Source organism: Peromyscus californicus, unplaced genomic scaffold (genome assembly GCF_007827085.1).
Source record: "Peromyscus californicus insignis strain IS unplaced genomic scaffold, ASM782708v3 Scaffold_2__1_contigs__length_46816999, whole genome shotgun sequence".
NCBI lineage: Eukaryota > Metazoa > Chordata > Mammalia > Rodentia > Cricetidae > Peromyscus > Peromyscus californicus.
The window spans coordinates 46,310,486-46,331,571 of NW_026294540.1; the positions used below are offsets into that span (position 1 = coordinate 46,310,486).

Below are 21,086 nucleotides of genomic sequence, written 5' to 3' on the forward strand. Positions count from 1 at the left end.
TCACCATGGCATTCCCAGAGGCTCTAACGTTGAAAATTTTTGGTTTTAAGATTTTTTTTTTTAATGTGTATGGGTGGGTTTCGGCCTGCGTGCACCACATGCGTGCAGTGCTTACGGAGGTCAAAAAGAATGTCGGATCCTCTGGAACTGGAGTTGTAGACGGTTGTTAGCTGCCTTGTGAGTGCTGGGAACCGAACCCGGGTCCCCTAGAAGGGCAGCCAGTGCTCTTAATTACTGAGCTATCTTTCCAGCTCCTCTTCCTTTGAAATTTTAAAAGCATGCTATGTGTCAGCCAGGCAGTGATCAGAAAACAACTGCCTGTCCTTTCGGTGGCTGCTGTTCTGGGATGGTGCTATCAGAAAAGTATATGCAAATTGCATGATTTAAAAAAATTCTGTCTTTTTTTTTTTTTTTTAGCGTGTTTGTTGTTTTCTTTTAATCAAGGTCTTCCTAAATAGTCTTGGCTTGGAATTATAGACTAGACTGACTTTACCTCACAGAGATCTGCCTACCTTTGCTTCCTGAGTGCTGGGTTTAAAGGTGATGCGTATGTTTTTGAGACAGGGTCTCATGTGGTCCAGGTTGGCCTTAAACTCTATATGTAGCTAAGGAAGGTGAAATGATCCTTCTGCTTCCATCTTTCAAATTCTAGGATTACAGTCCTGCAACACCACAACTGGCTATATGACCTTTTAAAGATAGTTTTATGGAATTTGAAAATATTGTATTTTAATATATTCTGTATTTATATGTTTGTATGAACATGTATGTAGAAATCAAAGGAAAGCTTGCAGGAGTCAGTTCTCTCCTTCCATCATGTGGGGTCTGGGGGTTGAACTCAGGTTGTCACACTCAACAGTTGAGTTGAGTTGGCCAGTGTCAGCTGAGCTAATTCTACAGCCCTGTGACATTCTTTTTTTTTTTTTTTTTTTTTTTGAGACAGGGTTTCTCTGTGTAGCTTTGCACCTTTCCTGGATCTCGCGCTGTAGACCAGGCTGGCCTCGAACTCACAGAGATCCGCCTGCCTCTGCCTCCCGAGTGCTGGGATTAAAGGCGTGCGCCACCACCGCCCGGCAACCCTGTGACATTCTTAACCAGCTCTACACAGTAAAAATTTAAGGAAGCCACAAAATTGTCAGCTATATGGCAACTTAAAATGCTAATATTATGTATGAGAAACATGTTTATTAACTTATGGGCCATGTAATTTAGTGGTAAAGTACTTTGCTAGTACATCCAAGGAGATTCACAAAAGAAAAGCTGAAAAGAAAAAAGGACATGATGTAGCTCAGGGGTTGAGTGTTTGCCTAGCAGATATAAAGTTCTGTGTTTGATCTCCTGTACCAGATAGCGTTCAAACCCAGGCATTGCATCCCGTAATCCAAGAACTCGGGAGATAAATAAAGTTGAAAGATCAAAAGTTCATGGGCAGGATGGAAAGGTGGCACAGCTGTTAAGAACAGTTACTACTCTTGCAGAGGACAAGGATTCAATTCCCAGCAACCAACCACATCTATTGACTCATAACTGCCTGTAACTCTGCTTCCAAGGGATATAACACTCTCTTCTGACCTCTAAGGGCACTGCATTCATGTACACAAATCCACACTCAGACTCACACATACATAAATAAAACCTTTCTTTAAAAAAAGTGCATCCTAGGCCAGGCAGTGGTGGCGCACACCTTTAATCCCAGCACTCGGGAGGCAGAGCCAGGTGGATCTCTGTGAGTTCAAGGCCAGCCTGGTCTCCAGAGCAAGATCCAGGATAGGCACCAAAATGACACAGAGAAACCCTGTCTTGAAAAAACAAACAAACAAACAAAAATTGTTGGGGTTAGGGATTTAGCTCAGTGGTAGAGCGCTTGCCTAGCAAGCACAAGACCCTGGGCTCGGTCCTCAGCTCCGGAAAAAGAAAAAAAAAAAGTGCATCCTTGACTACATAGCAAATTTCAAGACCAGCCTCAGCTACATGTGACCCTATTTCAAAAAAAGTAAATCATTAGTTGTTTTACAGAGGTAAAGATATCTCAACAGAGTGAGGCACCACCTGAGTTCAAGCTCCAGAACCCACAGGATGGGAGGAGAGAACTGACTTCTGCAGGTTGTCCTCTGACTTTCATATCCACACCTGGCACACATAGTATCTTTTTTTAAATGTAAAAAACAGATATTTTAATAATTTTATTTAACCAACTATTCTAAAACATTTCAACATATAATCAAAGTTAAAAGTTACATGATCTGCCAGGTGGTGGCGGCACACACCTTTAGTTCTAGCACTTAGGAGACAGAGGCAGGGGTATCTCTGAGTTTGAGGCCAGCCTGGTCCACAAAGTGCGTTCCAGGACAGCCAGGGCTTTTATCCCAGCACTGTGGGGACAGAGGCAGGCAGTTCTCTGTGAGTTCCAGGCCAGCCTAGTCTACAGAGCTACTTCTAGGCCCGCCAGAGCTACACAGAAAAAAACCCTATCTTGGAAAAAAAAACTGTTGTGAGATTTTTTTACATTCTGTTTTTTCCTTCCTTTTGCTTTTGAAATCTAGTGTATATTTTACATATCAAATTGGACCAATTGCATTTCAAGAACTCAGAAGTCCCATGTTACCATCGGACCATGAGCTGTTGTAGGAGGAAACAGAAGAGAAATCAAGTGAGTTCCATTTGAAGTAGTTTTTAAAAGGGTAAGAAGAAAAGTGAACTGGGAAAAGGGTACAGGAAGGTAGGGATAGCAGTTCAAAGAGGGTAGTCAGGGAGATGGACTATGAAGAAGAATCAGAGGAGTTGAGAAAAATTATGTAGGTAGAGTTTTCCTGTCCTGCCTGCTCCCAATTAACCATTAGCCACTTCCCAAATAACTGACTCGGAGACTTAATATAAATTATAAATGCTTGGCCAATAGCTCAGGCTTAGAAGTCTAACTAGCTCTTACATTTTAAGTTAACCGATATTCCTTATTTATGCTCTGCCACATGGCAGTACCTTTATTAGCATGGCACGTTCATCTCCTGCTCCCTCTGTGTCTGGCTGGTGACTCCTGACTCCTCTGCCCTTCTCCTTCCCAACGTTTTCAGTTTGGCTTTCCCGCATAACCTTATTCTGTTCAGCTATTGGCCAGTCAACTTGTTTATTAAACCATCAAAGCTACAAATCTTCACAGTGTACAAAGGAACTATTCCATAACAAAATTACATTCTTTATTGTTTAGTGTTGCCCTGTAGACCATGTAAAAATTTTGGGTATGGGGCCTGGAAGATAGCTTAGTAGGTAAGAGGTTTGCTGTGCAAGCATGAGGACCTGAGTCCAGAACCTGGTGCACACATAAACAGCCACTGTATGTGTGTAACCACATGTTGTGGGAGGCAGAGGTGGGGGGATTGATGGGGCTTGCTGGCTGCTGATACAGCTCAAGGTACAGGGGAGACTGCCTCAAAGAAAGAAATAAGTTACCCATGATAGAGAGTAAGATATCCATTGCCCTCTTCTGGCCTCTACCTGTGTGCACACATGTGGACATACACTATACTTGCACACAAAAATTAATGTGTCCCCTATCAACACTTCCCTATTGAAACTTGATGTTGGACACTTGACAGTAGCTAGTTAACTGAATATCTGAATTTTTAATTATATTTATGTGTGTATGTAGGTATGTGTAGGTGGAGTTTTCCTGTGCAGCAGCTGCTCCCAAATAATCACTTAATATTACTTGTGGATACTCGGTTGATTAGCTCAGGCTTATTACTAACTAGCTCTTAGAACTTAAATTAACCCATTTCTATTAATCTATGTATTGCCACATGGCTTGTGACTTTACCTGTCCTCTAGCATATCTTGCTCCCTCCTTGTCTCCTGGAGACTCCACTCTCTGCCCTTCTTCCTCCTAGCATTCTCAGTTTGGCTGTCCGGCATATGCCAGTCAGTTCTTTTTTAAAAATGAGAGTAACATATATTCACAGTGTACAGAAGTATTATTCCACAGCAGGTGTGTGTGTGTTTATGTTTACACATGCACATGTGTGGTCACATACATGTAGAGGATAGAGATCCTTCTGGTGTCATTTTGTTTGTTTGTTTGAGGCAGGGTTTCTCTGTGTAGTTTTAGCTGTCCTGGAACTTGCTGTGTAAACCAGGCTGGCCTGGAACTCTCAGAGCTCTCCCTGCCTCTGCCTCCCAAGTGCTAGGATTACAGATGTGTGTCACCACCGTGTCATTCTTTATGCACTGTCTACCTTGTTTTTCTGAGACAAAGTATCTTCATTGGCCTAGAACTTGCCAATTAGTCTAGGTTGGCAGACCAGGGAGCCCCAAGGATCTACCTGTGTCTTAGTTAGGGTTTTTTGTTTTTTGTTTTTTTTTGAGACAGGGTTTCTCTGTGAAGCTTTGCGCCTTTCCTGGAACTCACTCTATAGACCAGGCTGGCCTCGAACTCACACAGATCTGCCTGGCTCTGCCTCCCGAGTGCTGGGATTAACTTTATGCGCCACCACTGCCAGGCATGACCATGGCAATTCTTATAATGGAAAACATTTAACTGGGGCTGGCTTACAGTTCTGAGGTTTAGTCCTTTATCACAGTAGGAAGCATGGTGGCATGCAGACAGACATGATACTGGAGAGGTAGCTAAAAGTTCTACATCTGAATCTGCAGGCATATTGGACATGGCTTGAGCATCTGAGACCTCACAGCCCACCCCTAGTGACACACTTCCTCCAACAAGGCCATACTTCCTAATAGTGCCTTCTTTGGTGACTAATCATTCAAATCTCTGAGCCTATGGAGGCTGTTCTTACTCAAACCAAGCCACTCCCCGATCCTCAGGGTTGTAGCCATATCATAATGCAAAGCTGCATTCAGTTCAGCTTCAAAAGTTCCCATATCTGTAACAGTCTCAACTCTGTTTAAAAATCCGAAGTTTCTTCTGAGACTCAAGGCAGTCTCTGAACTATAACCCCCTGTAAAATCAAAATAAAAAAGCATATCACATACTTGAAACATACAGAGGCAGAGGATATCATTACCGTTCCAAAAGGGAGGAAAGGGAGCATAGTGAGGAAATACAGGACCAAAGCAAGCCTGAAAACTCCAAACTCTGCCTGCTGTCAAAGCGCTCTTCAGATCTCCAACTCCTTTCAGCTTTGTTACGTGTAACACACTTCTCTGTCTTGGGCTGATTCCACTCTTTGTTTGTAGCTTTCCTCAGTAGGTATCCCACAGTTCTGGCTTTTCCAACATCTTGGGTGGTCTCCAAGGCAATCCAGCTTCACCTTCACAGCATCACCCAATGTAGGCCTCTATGCAGGGACACCCCTGACACAGGCCTGGTGTAAGTGGCTTTCCTTAGTTTCAGAGGCATAGTCCATAACCTCTTTCTTTTATCCTCGATTCTAAAAGCTGCCAGGTTCTGCTGCTTGCTGGAGCTGGAACATGGCCCCCTCCTCAATTATATCTTCACCAGATTTCTGTTTTTGATGGTTTCCTTCACTGCTTAAATGTTTCTTAATTCCTTTTCAAAAGTTAAACGCTTACCTGGTGGGATCTTGCTCTGAGGCCACCACTCCCTTTATTCCATTTAGCACCAGGCTTTTCTTTAATCTTTTTATCTCCTTGAACACAGGTCTTAGCTCCATTATACTTCCTGATGCCTCTTTTCTCCTCAAACTATACTTTTTGTCTTTTCCCTTGTTCAGTTTGCACTTTAATCTAAACTTTTCAGTTTAGCCTCAGGGAGACTAAAAGGCAAAAAGCAGTCACATTATTGGCCAAAAACCCCCACAAGAATGGTCTCTAAGCTGCGTACTAATGTTCTTCCCTTCTGAAACTTCTTGAGCTGGGCCCCCACAGTTCAAATTACCCTCAGCACTGCTTTCCATGCTCCTAGTAGTATGGCCCATTAAGCCCCAGTTAAAGTGTCCAATCACTTTTCTAGTACAGAGACCTATAGTCTTCCATATTCCTCCAAACAAAAGCATGGTTAGGCCTATCACAACAATACCCTAGTTTCTGGTACCAACTTCTGTCTTAATCATTGTTCTATTGCTGTGAAGAGACACCATGACTATGGCAACTTTTATAAAGGAAAACGTTTAATTAGAACTGGCTTACAGTTTCAGAGGTTTAGTCCATTATCAAGCATGGCAGAATTCATGGTGGCATGCAGGTAGGCATACTGCTGGAGATGAGCTGAGAGTTCTACATTTGGATTCCCCAGACAGCAGGAAGAGAAAGAGCCACTGGTCCTGGCTTTGGCTTTTGAAACCTCAAAGCCTGCCCCCAATGACACACTTCCTCCAACAAAGGCACACCTACTCCAACAAGGTCACACTCCTAATAGTGCTACTTTGGTGGCATTCTAATCTGTGAGCTCTTCTTATTCAAACCACCACAGGTGTTTTGGCTATATGTATGTCTCTGTGTTACATGTATGTCTGGTACCCATGGAGACTAGAAGAAGGTGGGGGATACCCTGGTCCTGGGATTAGGGAGAGCTGTGAAGCACTGTGTAGGTACTGGGAATCAAAGTCAGGTCCTCAGGAAGAGCAGCCAGTGCTCTTAACCAATGAGCCCTTTCTCAGCCACCCCAACCCCAAGTATTGTGTAGCCCAAGCTGGCTTCCGACTTGGTGTGTAGCTAAAGATGACCTTGGACTCATGATCCTCTTGCCTCTACCTCCCTAGTGCTGGGATTACCAGTATGTACCACTATGCGTGGTTTTCCTTCATTTATATTCTATTGTTAATAATTGTCTTTTTGCCGGGCGGTGGTGGCGCACACCTTTAATCCCAGCACTCGGGAGGCAGAGCCAGAAGGATCTCTGTGAGTTCGAGGCCAGCCTGGTCTGCAGAGCAAGATTCAGGACAGATACCAAAACTACACAGAGAAACCCTATCTCGAAAAACAAAAAACAAAAAAAAAATTACTTTTTAAAAATTACATTAAAATTTTTTTTAAATTTTTTTTGGTGTGTGTGTGTGAGAGAGAGAGAGATAGAGAGAGACACAGAGAGAGAGACACAGAGAGACACAGAGAGAGACTTGAGGAAGTTGGTTTGCCTCTTTCACCACATGGGGTCAAACTCAGATTATCTTATTTGGCGCCTTTAGCCTATGAGCCATCTTGTTGGCCATAGACTATTTAGATTTTTTAGAACATCAGAAAGATGATAGAGCATTATTCTCCATACCTGGTTCCCTAATTAGTTAAATTTTTTTTTATTAATGTACTTGCCTTGGTTTTTATTTTGTTTTGTTTTTGTTTGTTTTGAGATGATCTTACTCTATAGCCCTGGCTGGCCTTGAACTCATAGAGATCTGCCTGCCTTTGCTTCTCAAGTGCTGAGACTAAAGATGTTTGCAATCACATCCATCTTAGTAATATAGTCGTTACCAGACCTGGTGGTAGAGATTTGTATTCCCTGATTCTCTTGAAGCTTAGAGTAATACTATATTATCTGTAATATCATTTGGGGTGCTGAGATAGGAGGATTGTCACAAGTTTAAGACTAGCTTGGGCTACACATCAAGTTCTAGGATAGAAAGGGCTACACAACCAGATTTTGGTTTTTTTTTTTTTTTTTTTTTTAAATAGGGCTAGGGATATCAAAGGTGGAGAGTTGCCTAGTATGTGTGAGGCCTAAGATTCAGCCCTAAGCACTGACATAGAAAGGAGGGGCAGGTAGGGAAATGGCTCAGTCTGGAAAGTGCCTGCTGCACAGGTTTGAGGACCTGATTTTGGATGCCTTAGCACTCACATAAAAGCTGGGCCCTGCATCACACAACTATTAACCTCAGCACTGGTAGGATGGAGACCGACTGATCCCTGGAGCTCATTGGCCAGCCAGCCTAGCCGAATTGATGAGCTCTAAGCTCAGAGACCCTGTCTTAAAAAATTAGATTTAGAACCCAGACAACTTAGTAGCTTGGAACTTATGTGGTGAAAGGAGAGAACTGACTTTTCTACGTTGTCCTTTGATCTGCGCACACACACACAAATAAATGTTCTAAAAAATTAGCAAGAGAGTAACTGCCATCCACTCTGTCCTTCCCATACATGCATACATATGTGCACACACCCACGAGTACATACTTACATATACCACATACATACACATACAAAAATAATTTATTGTAATTAATAGGCCAATATTGATGTCTTGTTTTTGTTTATTTAGAGTATGTCTTTTTCTAATGTCCCTTTACTCTTTAGGGTTCCACAGAGACTACCACATCATACTTAAATTAATTGTCCTGTCTAGCCACTTCTTGCCTGTGGCAGAACCACACTTTCCGTGTTTGTGATGACCTTGACACTTTTAAGAATCACAGGTCAGGTATTTTGTTTTGGTTTGTCCTTTGGGACAGGGTCTCTGTAGCTCTCGGCCATCTTGCTGTCTAGAACAAACCAGGTTGGCTTAGACCTCATGATACTCTTGGGTGCTGGAATTATAGGTGTGCACCACTGTACCTGGCTAGTGAGTTACTTTGGAAGATGTTTCTCTGCCGGAGTAGTCATAGATTATGATAATGGATTATTGACAGAAAGATCAAAGCAGCCCGTTACTGGTTTTCACCCATGATGTTGTGTGTGTATGAATGTGGAGGACAAAGGTTGACATCTGTTGTCTTCCTCAGTCACCCTCCACTTTATTTTTTGAGACCGAGTCTCTCATTGAACCTGGAGCTGACCGATTGGCTAGGCTGACTGACCAATGAGCCCCAGGGATCCTCCTGTCTCTGTCTCCTCAGTGCCAAGATTATAGGTCTGCACCTGTGCCCATTGTGGGTGTTGAGGATCCAAACTCATGTCCTAATGCTTACACTATAAGCATTTTACTGACTGAGTCATCTCCCCGGTGCACTCATATATTGAGGTACGTCTGTCAACATTACTTGGTCAGTTTTGCTTGAGCCTTCAGCGTGTTAAGTTGTTAGTCAGGGTTCTCTAGAGTAGCAGAACTATAGAATGAGTCTTTCGTGTATAAAGGATTTATTAGAATCACTTACAGGCTATGGTTCAACTAATCCAACAATGGCAGGCCATAAACAGAAAGTCCAAGGATCCAGAAGTTGTTCAGTCCGAGAGGCTGGATGTCTCGGTTGGTCTTCAGTAGACCCTGGAATCCTGAAGATGCAGGCTCTAATGCCTGTAAAGGGATGCACTTGCTATCAAGGTGAGAGCAAGCAGGCAAAGAGCAAAAGCTTCCATCTTCCATGTCCTTGTATAGGCTTCCATCAGGTGTGGCCCAGATGAAAGGTGTGTCTTCCCCACCTCAAGATCCAAATTAAAGACATGTGTCTTTCTGCTTCAAGATCTGGATCAAAGGTATGTGTCTTCCTACCTCAAAGGTTCAGACTAGAAGTAGATTGACCTACTTTAAATCAAGCAAAAATTCTCTCACAGGTATGCCCTCCATTTCTGGATTTTAGTTCATTCCAGATGTTAGCCAAGTTGACAACAAGAACAGCCATCACAGTAAGTGCCTTACCGCTGAACCCAGCCTCTCACCCTTCTTGAGCAGTGTCTGTATTTTGATGTCCACCTTCATTGCTGGTGATACTTATCAGTTTCTCCAGCATAGTTACCCTTTCCCTTCCTTCATTTTCTTTTGCTTTGTTCTTGTTTCTGTTTGGTTTATGTGATATGGGGATTGAACCGAAGGCCTCATGCATGTTGAGCAAGTTCTGTTCCACTCACTGAACTGTATCTCCAGCACTGTACGAATTGTTGCACAAATCCTAAATGACCTTTTTGTTTTGTTTTGTTTTGGTTTTGGTTTTTTCAGGACAGGGTTTCTTTGTGTAGTTTTGGTGCCTGTCTTGGATCTCACTCTGTAGATTAGGCTGGCCTTGAACTCACAGATCTGCCTGGCTCTGCCTCCCAAGTGCTGGGATTAAAGGCATGTGCCACTACTGCCTGGTCTAAATGGTCTTATAATAAAAACCCAGAGCCAGATATTGGGGTACATGCCGAAAGATCAGAAGAAAGAAGCCACAGCCACTTCTCACCTCGCCAACTCTTCAGCTGATCCTATCTACACAAATCCTCAGACTGAATGCCTCTGAGCCCTCAGCCAAAAGGGTCTCTAGTTCCTGTCTCCTCACGCCTTATATGCCTTTCTCTGCTCAGCCATTTCACTTTCAAAATATCTCAACCTTCTTAGTGCTGGGATTAATGGTGTGTGTGCTTCCCAAATACTGGGGTTAAAGGTGTGTGCCACCAGTGCCTGGCTCTGTTTCTCTCCTAGACTGGATCATTCTCATGTAGCCCAGTGTGGCCTTGAACTCAGAGATCAACTCAGAGATCAGATGGACCTCCCGAGTGCTAGGATTAAAGGTGTGTGCCACCATTGCCTGACCTCTATGTTTAACTCTGGCTGGTGCTGTCCTCTGATCTTCAAACAAGCTTTATTTTTTTAGATTACAAATACCACTACACTGAATACTTTGTAAGGAAGTCACTATGTGTAGGCAGCACCTAAGGAGTACGGGTTATGTAAAAACACATGGTTTCCAGCAGGAGGCACAGTTTTCGGAGTCAGCCTAGCGGGAAGAAATAGGTTGCTGGGGAGTAAGGGTATACCTTGAAGGTGATACCTGCTTATGGTTCTCACCTGTCCAGTCTCTTGACTTCCTGAGCTGCCGATAGGTAAGGAGCAGCCAGCGAATTCCTATGGACCCGCATAAATGCCAACTGGCTGGTGTGTGGCCCTCTGTAATTCCAGCCTTGGAAAGTGGAGACAGAATCCCCAAAGCGAGCTAGTGAGCTCTGCTTTGATTGAGAGACCTGTCTCAATGAATAAAAGGGAATAGCTATTACGAATGGTTCCCAACATCAACTTTGGCCTCCTCATGCATATGCATATTGCACCTGCACATACGTGAGTCCATTCACACAAACATGTATACATATACATGTACACACATATGAAAATGAGGGAAAGCACACACCTATCCAGGAAGGTCATTCCACACCAGGAATTCAGGTAGTGAGTGAGTGGAGAGGATGGCGAGAGGACACTGAAGAGGTGCCAGTTGCCTGCTTCGAAGGGTCACAGAGAAGAAACTGGAGAAGTTATATCATGATTCTGAAGACTGGGTAAGAGTAAGCTTTACATTCATTTTTTAAGAATTTTTTTGAAGGTGAACTGGGTGGTAGCACATGCCTTTAACCCCAGTACTTGGAGGCAGAAGCAAGCAGATCTTTGTGAGGCCAGCCTGGTCTATAGGGCTAGTCCCAGGACAGCCAGGGCTACACAAAGAAACCATGGCTTGAAAAACAAAACAGAAACAGACAAACAAAAAATGTGAGTGAGTTTGTATGTGTGAATTTGCATATGTATGCAGGTGTTTGAGGCCAGAAGAGGGTGTCCACTGGAGCTGGGGTTGTAAGTGGTTGTAAGGCCACCTGATGTGGGTGCTAGGAACCGAACTCTGGACTTCTGCAGGAGCAGCAAGCTCTCTTAACCACAAAGCCATCTGTTCAACTCCAGATCCTACGTTTTTGTAAGTCATGTAGCTACCCTAGGAACAGAGAACATAGACCCACAAAGCCTCAAGTGTTTGCTGTGGATATCTGTGTTAGTGTTCTGTCACTGACAAATGCCTGAGATGAACACTTTATACAGAAGAAAGGCTTATTTTGGCTCTTGGCTTTCAGTGGTTTCGATTCATAGTCACTTGGCTCCATTGCTTCTGGCCTTGGATGGGGCAGAAGATCATAGTGGAAAGCATGAATTGTAGCTCAGCTACCCAGCTCCTGGCAGCCAGGAGGGGGAGAGATTGAGAACAAAGGAGCAGGCACAAGATATCTAACCCCAGTGACCTGCTTCCTCCATTTAGGTCCTACCTCCTAGGACAGCCCCATCTCCTTCTCATGGTTCATTCAGCTGTGAACCTATCAATGGATGAACCACTGATGAAGTCAGAGCCCCCATGGTCCATTTTTTTCTGAAGATAGGAACTTTGGGGGAACATTTAGTACCAAACCATAAGGGACTGTGGAGATGGCTCAGTTGGGAAAGTGACTTCATCAGTCCAGAGGAAGAAGCAAACGGATCTCTTAAGTTCAGTGGTAGCCTGGTATACATAGGGAGTTCCAGGCCAGCCAGGGATACACAGTGAGACTCTGCCTCAAAAACAAAAAAACAAGGTTGAGAGTGATTGAGGAAGTTGCCCACCCAAAATTGATGGCCTCCACACGCATGTGCACACATACACATGCTGGAATACAGGGAATAAGAAAGTTTACAGCTGGTATTAGGTAGCCAACCAGAAAGAGAGGGGCAGAAAACAAGCCTGTCTTGCAAGTTCCAGCTGACTCCATAGAGGCCACACCCCCGCCTAGGAGCACACACAAGGTACCTTTGCTTTTTCTCCTAATAAGCTCAGCAGCTGTGAGTAGTTACACCTTCAGCATATCCGTGCATCTGATAGTTAGAGACTGAATTGTGGGCATGTGCAGGTTATAAGAAACCCTCTTCCTGTTCCTGAAAGACAAAGACTGTCCCAGTGGTGGGCCAGGGGAGGAGGAATGCTCGACCCAGAGCTGTCAGTCAAATTCTAGGTACCTTCTGTTGCTGGTGCCTGGCTTGGTCGACCCTCCATTCAGAGGAGATTATTTTGCTTCTGCTTTTTAAAAATTAAATTTATTTATGTGTATGTGTGCCACAGTGCACATGTTGAACTCAGAGGACAACTCGGGAGTCAGTTCTCTCCTAACGTGTGTCCTTGGGATCAAACTGGAATCCTCAGATTGGGCGGTAAGCACCTTAACCCTGCATTTGCTTTTTAACCTGAATAATAAACTGAAAACCTGGCTTGCTCTACCCATGCTTGGCTGAGTTCTTCAGGGACACTAGAACTTGGACTGCTGCCACTGTTGGGGTCTGAGAGAATGTGGGGGGAGTCATGTCCCCATCTATGACAGTCACCACAGCACCTCCTAAGAGGGAGGCTAAAGAGCAGGGATCAGAAAGACTGGCAGAAGCTCTGCTGCCAGCCCTGAAGAGGTGGACTGAGCTTTGGACCAAGGGCACAGAAGCCAGAAAAGGCAGACACCAATACTGTCTAGAGCCTGCAGAAGGGATCAGCCCTGCCGGCACCTTGATTTTAGCCTGTTGTATGACACTGTTTCTGGGGCTCAGACATTAACAAATTTCTACTTACCCTAAGTAGGGAACTAACAACAGACCAGAAAGAAGACACCACTATGGTGATATTTTATTTGTATTAAAATGTTATTTGTATGTTAATAAATAAAGTTGCCCAGGGTCAGAGCTATTAGCAAGCCATAGGAAAGCAGGGCAGTGGTGGCATATGCTTGTGATCCCAGCACTTGGTAGGCAGAGCTAGGTAAGTCTCTGTGTGTTCAGGGATACAGCCAGTATTGGATACACATGCCTTTAATCTCAGTACCAATCATGGGAAGCCTGGAGGTCTATACAGACAGGCCGTGACGAGGCAGTCATGTGGTTGGGTTTACAACCAATGAGAAAGCAGAACAGAAATTCTATATAAAGACTTTAACACAGGAAGTAGCTCTGGTTCGGAGAGGTAGGACCACCGCAGGAGGAAGGGTAAGGTTTTAGCTCTTAGCTCTGACCTCTTGGCTTTCTTCTTTCTTTTTTTTTTTTTAAAGATTTATTTTATTTATTATGTATACAGTGTTCTGCCTGCATGTGTCTTTGCAGGCCAGAAGAGGGCACCAGATCTAATTGCAGGTGGTTGTGAGCCACCATGTGGTTGCTGGGAATTGAACTCAGGACCTCTGGAAGAGCAGTCAGTGCTCTTAACCACTGAGCCATCTCTCCAGCCCAGGCTTTCTTCTTTGCATTGGTTCTGTGTTTCTTATTTAATAAGATGGTTGGGCTAGAGAGGCCCACAGAAATCCACAAAGATACCCACACAACAGACTGCCGGCAATGGTCGAGAGACAGCCCGAACTGACCTACTCTGGTGATGGGATGGCCAAACACCCTAATTGTTGTGCTAGAAACCTCATCCAACTACTGAGGGATCTGGATGCAGAGATCCATGTCTAGGCCCTGGGTGGATCTCTGGGAGTCCAATTAACGAGAATGAGGAGGGTTTATATGAGCGAGAATTGTTGAGACCAAGGTTGGATAAAGCACAGGGACAAATAGCCAAATGAATGGAAACACATGAACTATGAACCAATGGCTGAGGGGTCCACACTGGATCAGGCCCTCCGAATGGGTGAGACAGTTGATTGGCTTGATCTGTTTGGGAGGCATCCAGGCAGTGGGACCAGATCTTGTGCTCATTGCATGAGTTGGCTGTTTGAAACCTGGGGCCTATGCAGGATTGTTTGGCTCGGCCTGGGAGGAGGGGACTAGACCTACCTGGACTGAGTCTACCAGGTTGACCTCAGTCTGTGGGGAAGGCTTTGCCCTGGAGGAGATGGGAATGGGGGGGGCGGCGTTGGGGGGAAGGTGAGGGGGACGGGAGGGGGGAGAACAAGGGAATCCGTGACCGATATGTAGAACTGAATTGTATTGCAAAATAAACTAAAATAAATTAAAAAAAAAAAAAAAAAAAAAAAAAAAAAAAAAAAAAAAAAAAAACACCGCTACAAAGGATGAGAAATTGAAAATCTCTATGGACTCTTCGTAGGAATAATTACGAGAGGCGGTGTGTTTCCACGGTCTCTTTGCTCCTTTTGCTTGGACACGCACTTCTTTAAGTGCCTTCCAGGTAATGTATTACACTAGCTGCTTTGAGGGATTTGAAGAATAGGGAAATCATTCTATCAAAGCGCTCGTGATTTAGGAGGAGCTCTAAGAAAGCTCAGGATTGTGAGTCATTGGGGAAGGTGTGAAGTTTCATAAGAGTGGTAAAACAATTAGAACTTTTGTTGAGATGACTTTAAAATTACTGCTGTCAAGTCATCTAACTCTGAACATGGACTATCTACTTCATACAGCTCTTGAGAGGGGAATCCTATTTTGCAATTGGTTCCGCTGGTGCACAGGAACACTGTTTCATGCTGGGAAAACAATTTACTTAAAGCACTGGTTCTCAACCTCCCTAATGCTGTGACCCTTTAATACAGTTCCTCATGTTATGGTGACCCCCAACCACAAAATTATTTTTGTTGCTACTTCATAATTGTAAGTTTGCTACTATTATGAATCACAATGTAACTATCTGATGTGTGATCCCCAAGAAAGGGTCGTGACCCACAGGCTGAGAACCACTGACTTCGAGTCTTCATGTTGGTATAGAATTTGGTATACAAGTTTTATCAAATGAAGGAAGTTTCAAATTTTCTGTTCCATTATCATAAGACATTCTACTTTATTAAGTGATATAGACATTAGAGTATAGAATGTTTTTCAGATTTGTAGAAATACATGTACTGATTCACCCTGTATTCAATGAATTGCCATTCAGTCATTTTTTTGCCATCTTGGAATAAATCATACATGATGATTGTTTTAAAAAAAAAAAAAAAAAAATAAGATGGTTGGTTACTTCTACACACCACCAAAGTCCAACTTGGTAACTGGTAAGTTTTATTGTGGTTACTTACAGGAGCAGGAATGGCTCAGTCAGCTGGATCACCAAAAAGCCCACCTCCACATTGGTGACAACTCAAGAAACCCCTGAAAACCTGGAGCAGACTACCTGCACGCAGTTCAGCAGACTGGAGACTGCCTCTCTTCTAGGCAGCGAGGTAGGTCTCTGCTTCTTCCAGGCAGCTTGAGTTGGGCTCAAGCTTCTGACTGTCTCAGCAGTCCATAAAGCATGTGCTTGGGGAAGAAAGGGTTTAGTAACCTGGTCAGTTTGAAGGACTTTCTGAAACCCTTGAGTTGTTTACTTCCTGAGCTTAAGGATCTTACCTGTAGGAATGAATGATTCGCCTCCCCATAGCATGTCCAATGTCTTGTTTCCCTCCAAAATGGAAAGTTAATCTGAGAGGAAACTGCTATAAACAGGCTGGTAATACATAATTTGAGATTTCTAATGTTTTGTTGATTGTTGTTGTAAGATAATAAAGACGTATTGAACTTATTGTTTAGTTGTAATTTATTAATTGAAAATTACATGAAATGTAAATTTCAGTCTCCATAAACTAATAAAAAATGATTATCTGAAAAAATTTTGTCAACCAGGAATGGTGGTGCAAGCCCATAATCCTGGCTCTTGGGAGGTAGAGGTGGGAGGATCAGGAACTTAAGGTCATTCTGGGCTACTTGGCCAGTTTGAGGCCAGCCTGGACTACATGAAACTCTCTTCAAGAATTAAACAAACAAACAAACAAAAAAACCCAACCAGATTAAAACTTAAAAATTGCCTTTTGGCTGAGAAAAAAATGGTTAAAATAAGAGAGTTGGACTAGGAGGATGGTTCTGTTGGTAAATAGTTTGTCATAAGAACATGAGGACCTGAGCTCAGATCCTCCTCCAGCACCTATGTAAAAAAGATGCTGTACTACATGGAGAGGCTGAGTCAGGGAGCAACCTGGACTCACTGGCCCACTAGGGTAGCCTCTTGGGTAAGCTCCAGGTTTAGTGAGAGACGTGCGTCAAAAAAGGTGAAGATCAAGTAAGGCATCCGACACACCTCCACACAGAAATAACTGGAGGGGGCGGTTTTGGAGAGATGGCTGAGCAGTTAAGCATGAGTAGTGTTCAATCATCACAGTTCAGATCCCAGCACCCAGGTATCTGATGCTCTCTTCTGGCCTCCAAGGGCACCTACACACATGTACATACATGCACAAAAACATGTACACATAAATGAAAAAAAATTTAAAAAGGGCTGTTAACTTGTTGTTTGGAGACAGGGTCTCCATATCCCAGACTGTATCAAAGTCTCTGTCATATGGGTGACTTTGAATGCTGATCCTGCTCCCTTCTTGGAGCTGAGACCACAGACAAGTATTACCATGCCCAACCCCAGTAAGGAAAACAGAGTTGTGAAGGCTAATCTTGGTTGTCAATGACAACACACCTGGGAGACAGCCTCAACTGAAGAATTACCTTTATCAGATTAGCCTTTGGGCATGTCTGTGTGGTATTTTCTTGATTCATAATTAATGTAGAAGAGCCCAGCCTACTGTGGTCAGTACCATTCATGCAGGTGCACTTGTGCTGTGCAAGAGAGCAGAATATGAGCCTGAGAATAAGCCTTAAGCAGCAACTGGGGTTTTGAGGTTGTTTCTTGGGATCTGCCTTGTAAAGAAAAGCTAGCCCAGACCCAGAGAGGAGGGTGACTTACTAGCTTGCCAAAAAAGACCAACGTTCTATCCCTAGTTTTTATTATCAGCTTGACACAAACTAGAGTCCCCTTGGAAGGAGGGAGTCTCAGCAAAAGAATGGCCTGTGGCCATGGCTGTGAGAGATTTTCTTAACTGATGATTGCAGACATCAGTGGTCCTCCATGGTTTCTGCTTCACTTTCTGCCTTGGCTTCCATCTAGAAGTGTATGGAAAATAAATCCTTTCTTCTCCCAATTTTTTTTAAAGATTTATTTATTTATTATGTATACAGAAGAGAGTGCCAGATCTCATTACAGATGGTTGTGAGCCACCATGTGGGTGCTGGGAATTGAACTCAGGACCTCTGGAAGAGCAATCGGTGCTCTTAACCTCTGAGCTATCTCTCCAGTCCCCTCCCAATTGTTCTTAGTTGAAGTGTTTTATCAAAGTGACCTAGAGAAAGTAAAACGTGTCAAGCAGAAAATTCTGCCTAAAGAGGAGGGAGGGTGGGAGCAGGGACTGTGCAAACCAGACATGGATGTCAGAATAGGGGGAGTGGTGGTTAAGCAAGAGGACTTAGCAGATAAAGGTGCTGGACAGCCCAAGGTTGATCCCTGGAGCCCACGTAAAGTGGGAGTAAAGGAATTTTTCTATGATTTCATGTGTGTCAACAAACACACATATAATTTTTAAAAATGAGGGGAGGCAGGGTCTGTGTTGATCTCCATGGCTTCAGTTACCACTGAAGGCTGTGCCCTGGGTCTGGGCTGCCATCTGAGGCCATGTTGGTGCCTGAGGGTCATGCCAATCTGAGTGGCCTGGGCTGCCACCTAGGGCCATAGTGACATCTGGGCCCAGGCTGCTGCCAAAGACCATGTCTGGGGTCTCCGTGGCCTGTGTTGCTACCAAGGGGCCACATGGATGCCCAGGGTCTGGGCCGCCACCCATGGCCACGTTGGTGTCTGAGGGCTGTGCTGCTGGGGCCATACTGATCTGGATGGCCTGTGTTGCCACCCAGGGCCATGGTGACTTCTGAGCCTGAGCTGCTGCCAAGGCCTGTGTCTGGGTCTGTGGCCCTACGGCAGCCAGGGTCTGACTGAGTTGGTGTCCATGGCTCCTGTTACTACCAAGGGCCATGCGGATAGTGGGGTCTGATCAACCACCTGAGACCCTGTTGGTGTCTTAGTAACCATGCCCTGGTTACTTCTGGGCCTGAGCTGTTGCCAAGGGCATGTCTGGGTCTATGGTCCTGCTGCAGCTGGGGTCTGTATTGATTTCCATGGCCCATGTTACCACAGGGGGCCATAGGAACCGTGCATGTTGAAATCTGAGGGCTGTGCTGAGCCAGCGTCACCCTTCAGTGGCCCTGGGAGAGCTAGTCCTGCCCCTTGCTGGCCACTGCAGCACAAGAACTGGATCCACCCCTCATGGGAGAGCTGGCCCCACACTTAAGAGATGGCCCTGCCCCTCACCACAGGTGTGGGAGAGAGGCCTGATGGCATGGGCATAGGAAAACTGACTCTGCCCCTTGCTGGGCAGGGGTAGGGGTGGGGAGAGGTCCCAGGGGCCCAGATTCACCAAATCAGCTACCACCCAGGCCCGTATTCAAGGCTTTGAGTTGGCCATTTCAACATCTACCCCATCTGTGACCTGCTGAAGTATGTGAAGGGACTCGTCCTGTGGAACCATAACTGCGGGATCTCCATGACTCCAGACAACAGCAGGATATCTGAGAGGAGTTTTGGTCAGGGTCCAGTATTGATGGTGTACCAGGGGCCAGAGGCCTTGAACCATAACAATAATTGCAATAAACATTTGCAAGTAAAGCAGAGAGGGTATACTGCATGGCACACTGCAGCTCCCAGTGCCACTAAGATGAATGCAGAGGTGTTGGAGAGGTGGGAAAGACAGGAGCAAAGTGGTGTTTTTGTTTATTTTGTTTTTAATTAATATTTTTTAAAATTTTCTTTTGTGGGGGACATTACAGTGATGAGTGAGGGGCATATGTGGAGGGACTGGGAAATGAGTGGGATTTGGGTGCATGATGTGAAATTCCCAAAGAATCAATAAAAAATCATGTTAAAAAAACAAAAACAAGCATTCTAAAGCTATATGACTTAAAACACGGTTGTAATTAGTGGTCTGTATCCACCAATTCCACATTTGTACATTAAAAAGAAGTATGTATCCCTTCAAAAAAAATGAGGGAGGCAAAGGGGTGATGGTGTGTGTGGAGAGGAGGCCAATTCTATGTGTCTTGGTGACTGACCAGTCTATAGGGAGAAGGCAGCAACCAGATACAGAGATGCCATTCTCTCTGAACTACTTGTGGAACTCCATATGTGAGCAGGCTAATTGGAATCTTCAAGAAGGCGGGAGCGGGGGGATGGCTCATCCAGTAAAGTGGGAGTGTGAGGACCTGAGTTTAGAACTGGGCACAACAGTACATGTCTGCAATCCTGCACTTCCACACTGACGGGGCAGGCAAACGCAAACTCCCAAAGCTCTTGGGCCTAATGTAGGGTTTTGCATGAGAAGTGTCCCCCCAATGGGCTCATGTATTTGAACACTCAGTCCCCAGTGGTGCTGTTTGGGGAGGTTCTGGAACTTTGGAGAAGCAGAGCCGTTGACTCCCAACTTCTGCTTTTGCAACTGTGCCTTCCCATCTTCATGGACACCTCGCCCTCTCAAACTATAAGCCAACGTCAACTTTATCAGTTGCTTTTGGTCATAATATTGTATTACAGCCACAGAAAAGTAACTCATACTTGCTATCTGCAGCAATGAACAAGGGACCCTGTCTCAACAAGGTGGGAAGGGAGAACCAACATCCAAGGTTGTCATCTGACTTCCACACTTAAACATGCATGCACACCAAGATTTTTAAAAGTGTGGGTGTGAAGAGCTGCTGACACGGCTCATCAGAGAAAAGTGCTTGCTGCCAAGCCCAACCACCTGAGTTCTATCCTTGAACTCGCTTGGTGGAAGGAGAGAACTGGCTTGGGCAAATTGTCCTCATATCTCCTTATATGAACACCTAATAAATAAATGTAATAGGAAAATATTATTTCAGCTTGAAGGTCACTGAGCCACCTTGGAGAACTTAATTCTACAGTAGTCCCTCTGAACCCAAGCCCTAATACCCATTCCAGTGTTTCTTTATCAAGCACAGTCATGGACATTTTATCTCTTTGGGGTCAAGATTGGCAAAGCCCTTGCCGGGCAGTAGTGGCACACACCTTTAATCCCAGCACTCGGGAGGCAGAGCCAAGGAAATCTCTGTGAGTTCGAGGCCAGCCTGGTCTACAGAGTGAGATCCAGGACAGTCACCAAAACTACACAGAGAAACTCTGTCTTGAAAAAAAAAAGATTGGCAAAGCCCCACAACTTTAGTTTCCTGGGTCACAAAGTGACCCATGTTGCCCTGAACCTTAAGGACAGTGACCCCATTTATTCTTGGCTACTCCTGAGTAGACCATAAATCAATAAACCACACTTTCACCTTCCCCACATCCGGGGACTCACTCTGTAGAAGGGGCCACCACCACTTTCTCAGAGTCCAGCCAACTATTATACAATAGGACCTCACTATCACTTTCTCTTTCAGATTTCTGTGTTATTTTGTACCCAACTCTTATTTTTGTGTTCTTGTGTATATGAAGGTGCCCATGCGTACGTGTACACATGGAGACCAGAGATCAAAAGTTGCCATACACCTTATTTATTGAAGCATGATCTCTTATGGGCCCTGGGGTTCACTGAATAGGTTAGGGTGGCTTGCGACTGAGCCCCAAGGATCTGCCTATCACTATCTCTCTCTATTACTCACCCCCATGACTGACTTTTTATATGGGTTCTAGAGATAGAAC

At 44.5% G+C, this 21,086-nt stretch overlaps 1 protein-coding gene across 10 annotated transcripts in view; it reads left to right on the forward strand.

Moving 5' to 3' along the window:
• The window catches only part of Ccl25 (C-C motif chemokine ligand 25), a 60,451-nt gene that overhangs the window by 402 nt on the left and 38,963 nt on the right, over positions 1-21,086 (forward strand). For 4 of the 10 annotated variants that reach the window (XM_052754698.1, XM_052754697.1, XM_052754696.1 and 1 more), the window contains exons 2-4: positions 2,544-2,650; positions 9,221-9,318; positions 15,549-15,690. In XM_052754698.1, coding sequence (XP_052610658.1) covers positions 2,544-2,650; positions 9,221-9,318; positions 15,549-15,690 — 347 coding nt within the window. Of the gene's footprint in view, positions 1-2,542; positions 2,651-9,220; positions 9,319-9,396; positions 9,469-14,627; positions 14,709-15,548; positions 15,691-21,086 lie in introns of those variants that run through there. The other 6 variants (XM_052754701.1, XM_052754700.1, XM_052754706.1 and 3 more) reach the window with 4 other exon arrangements.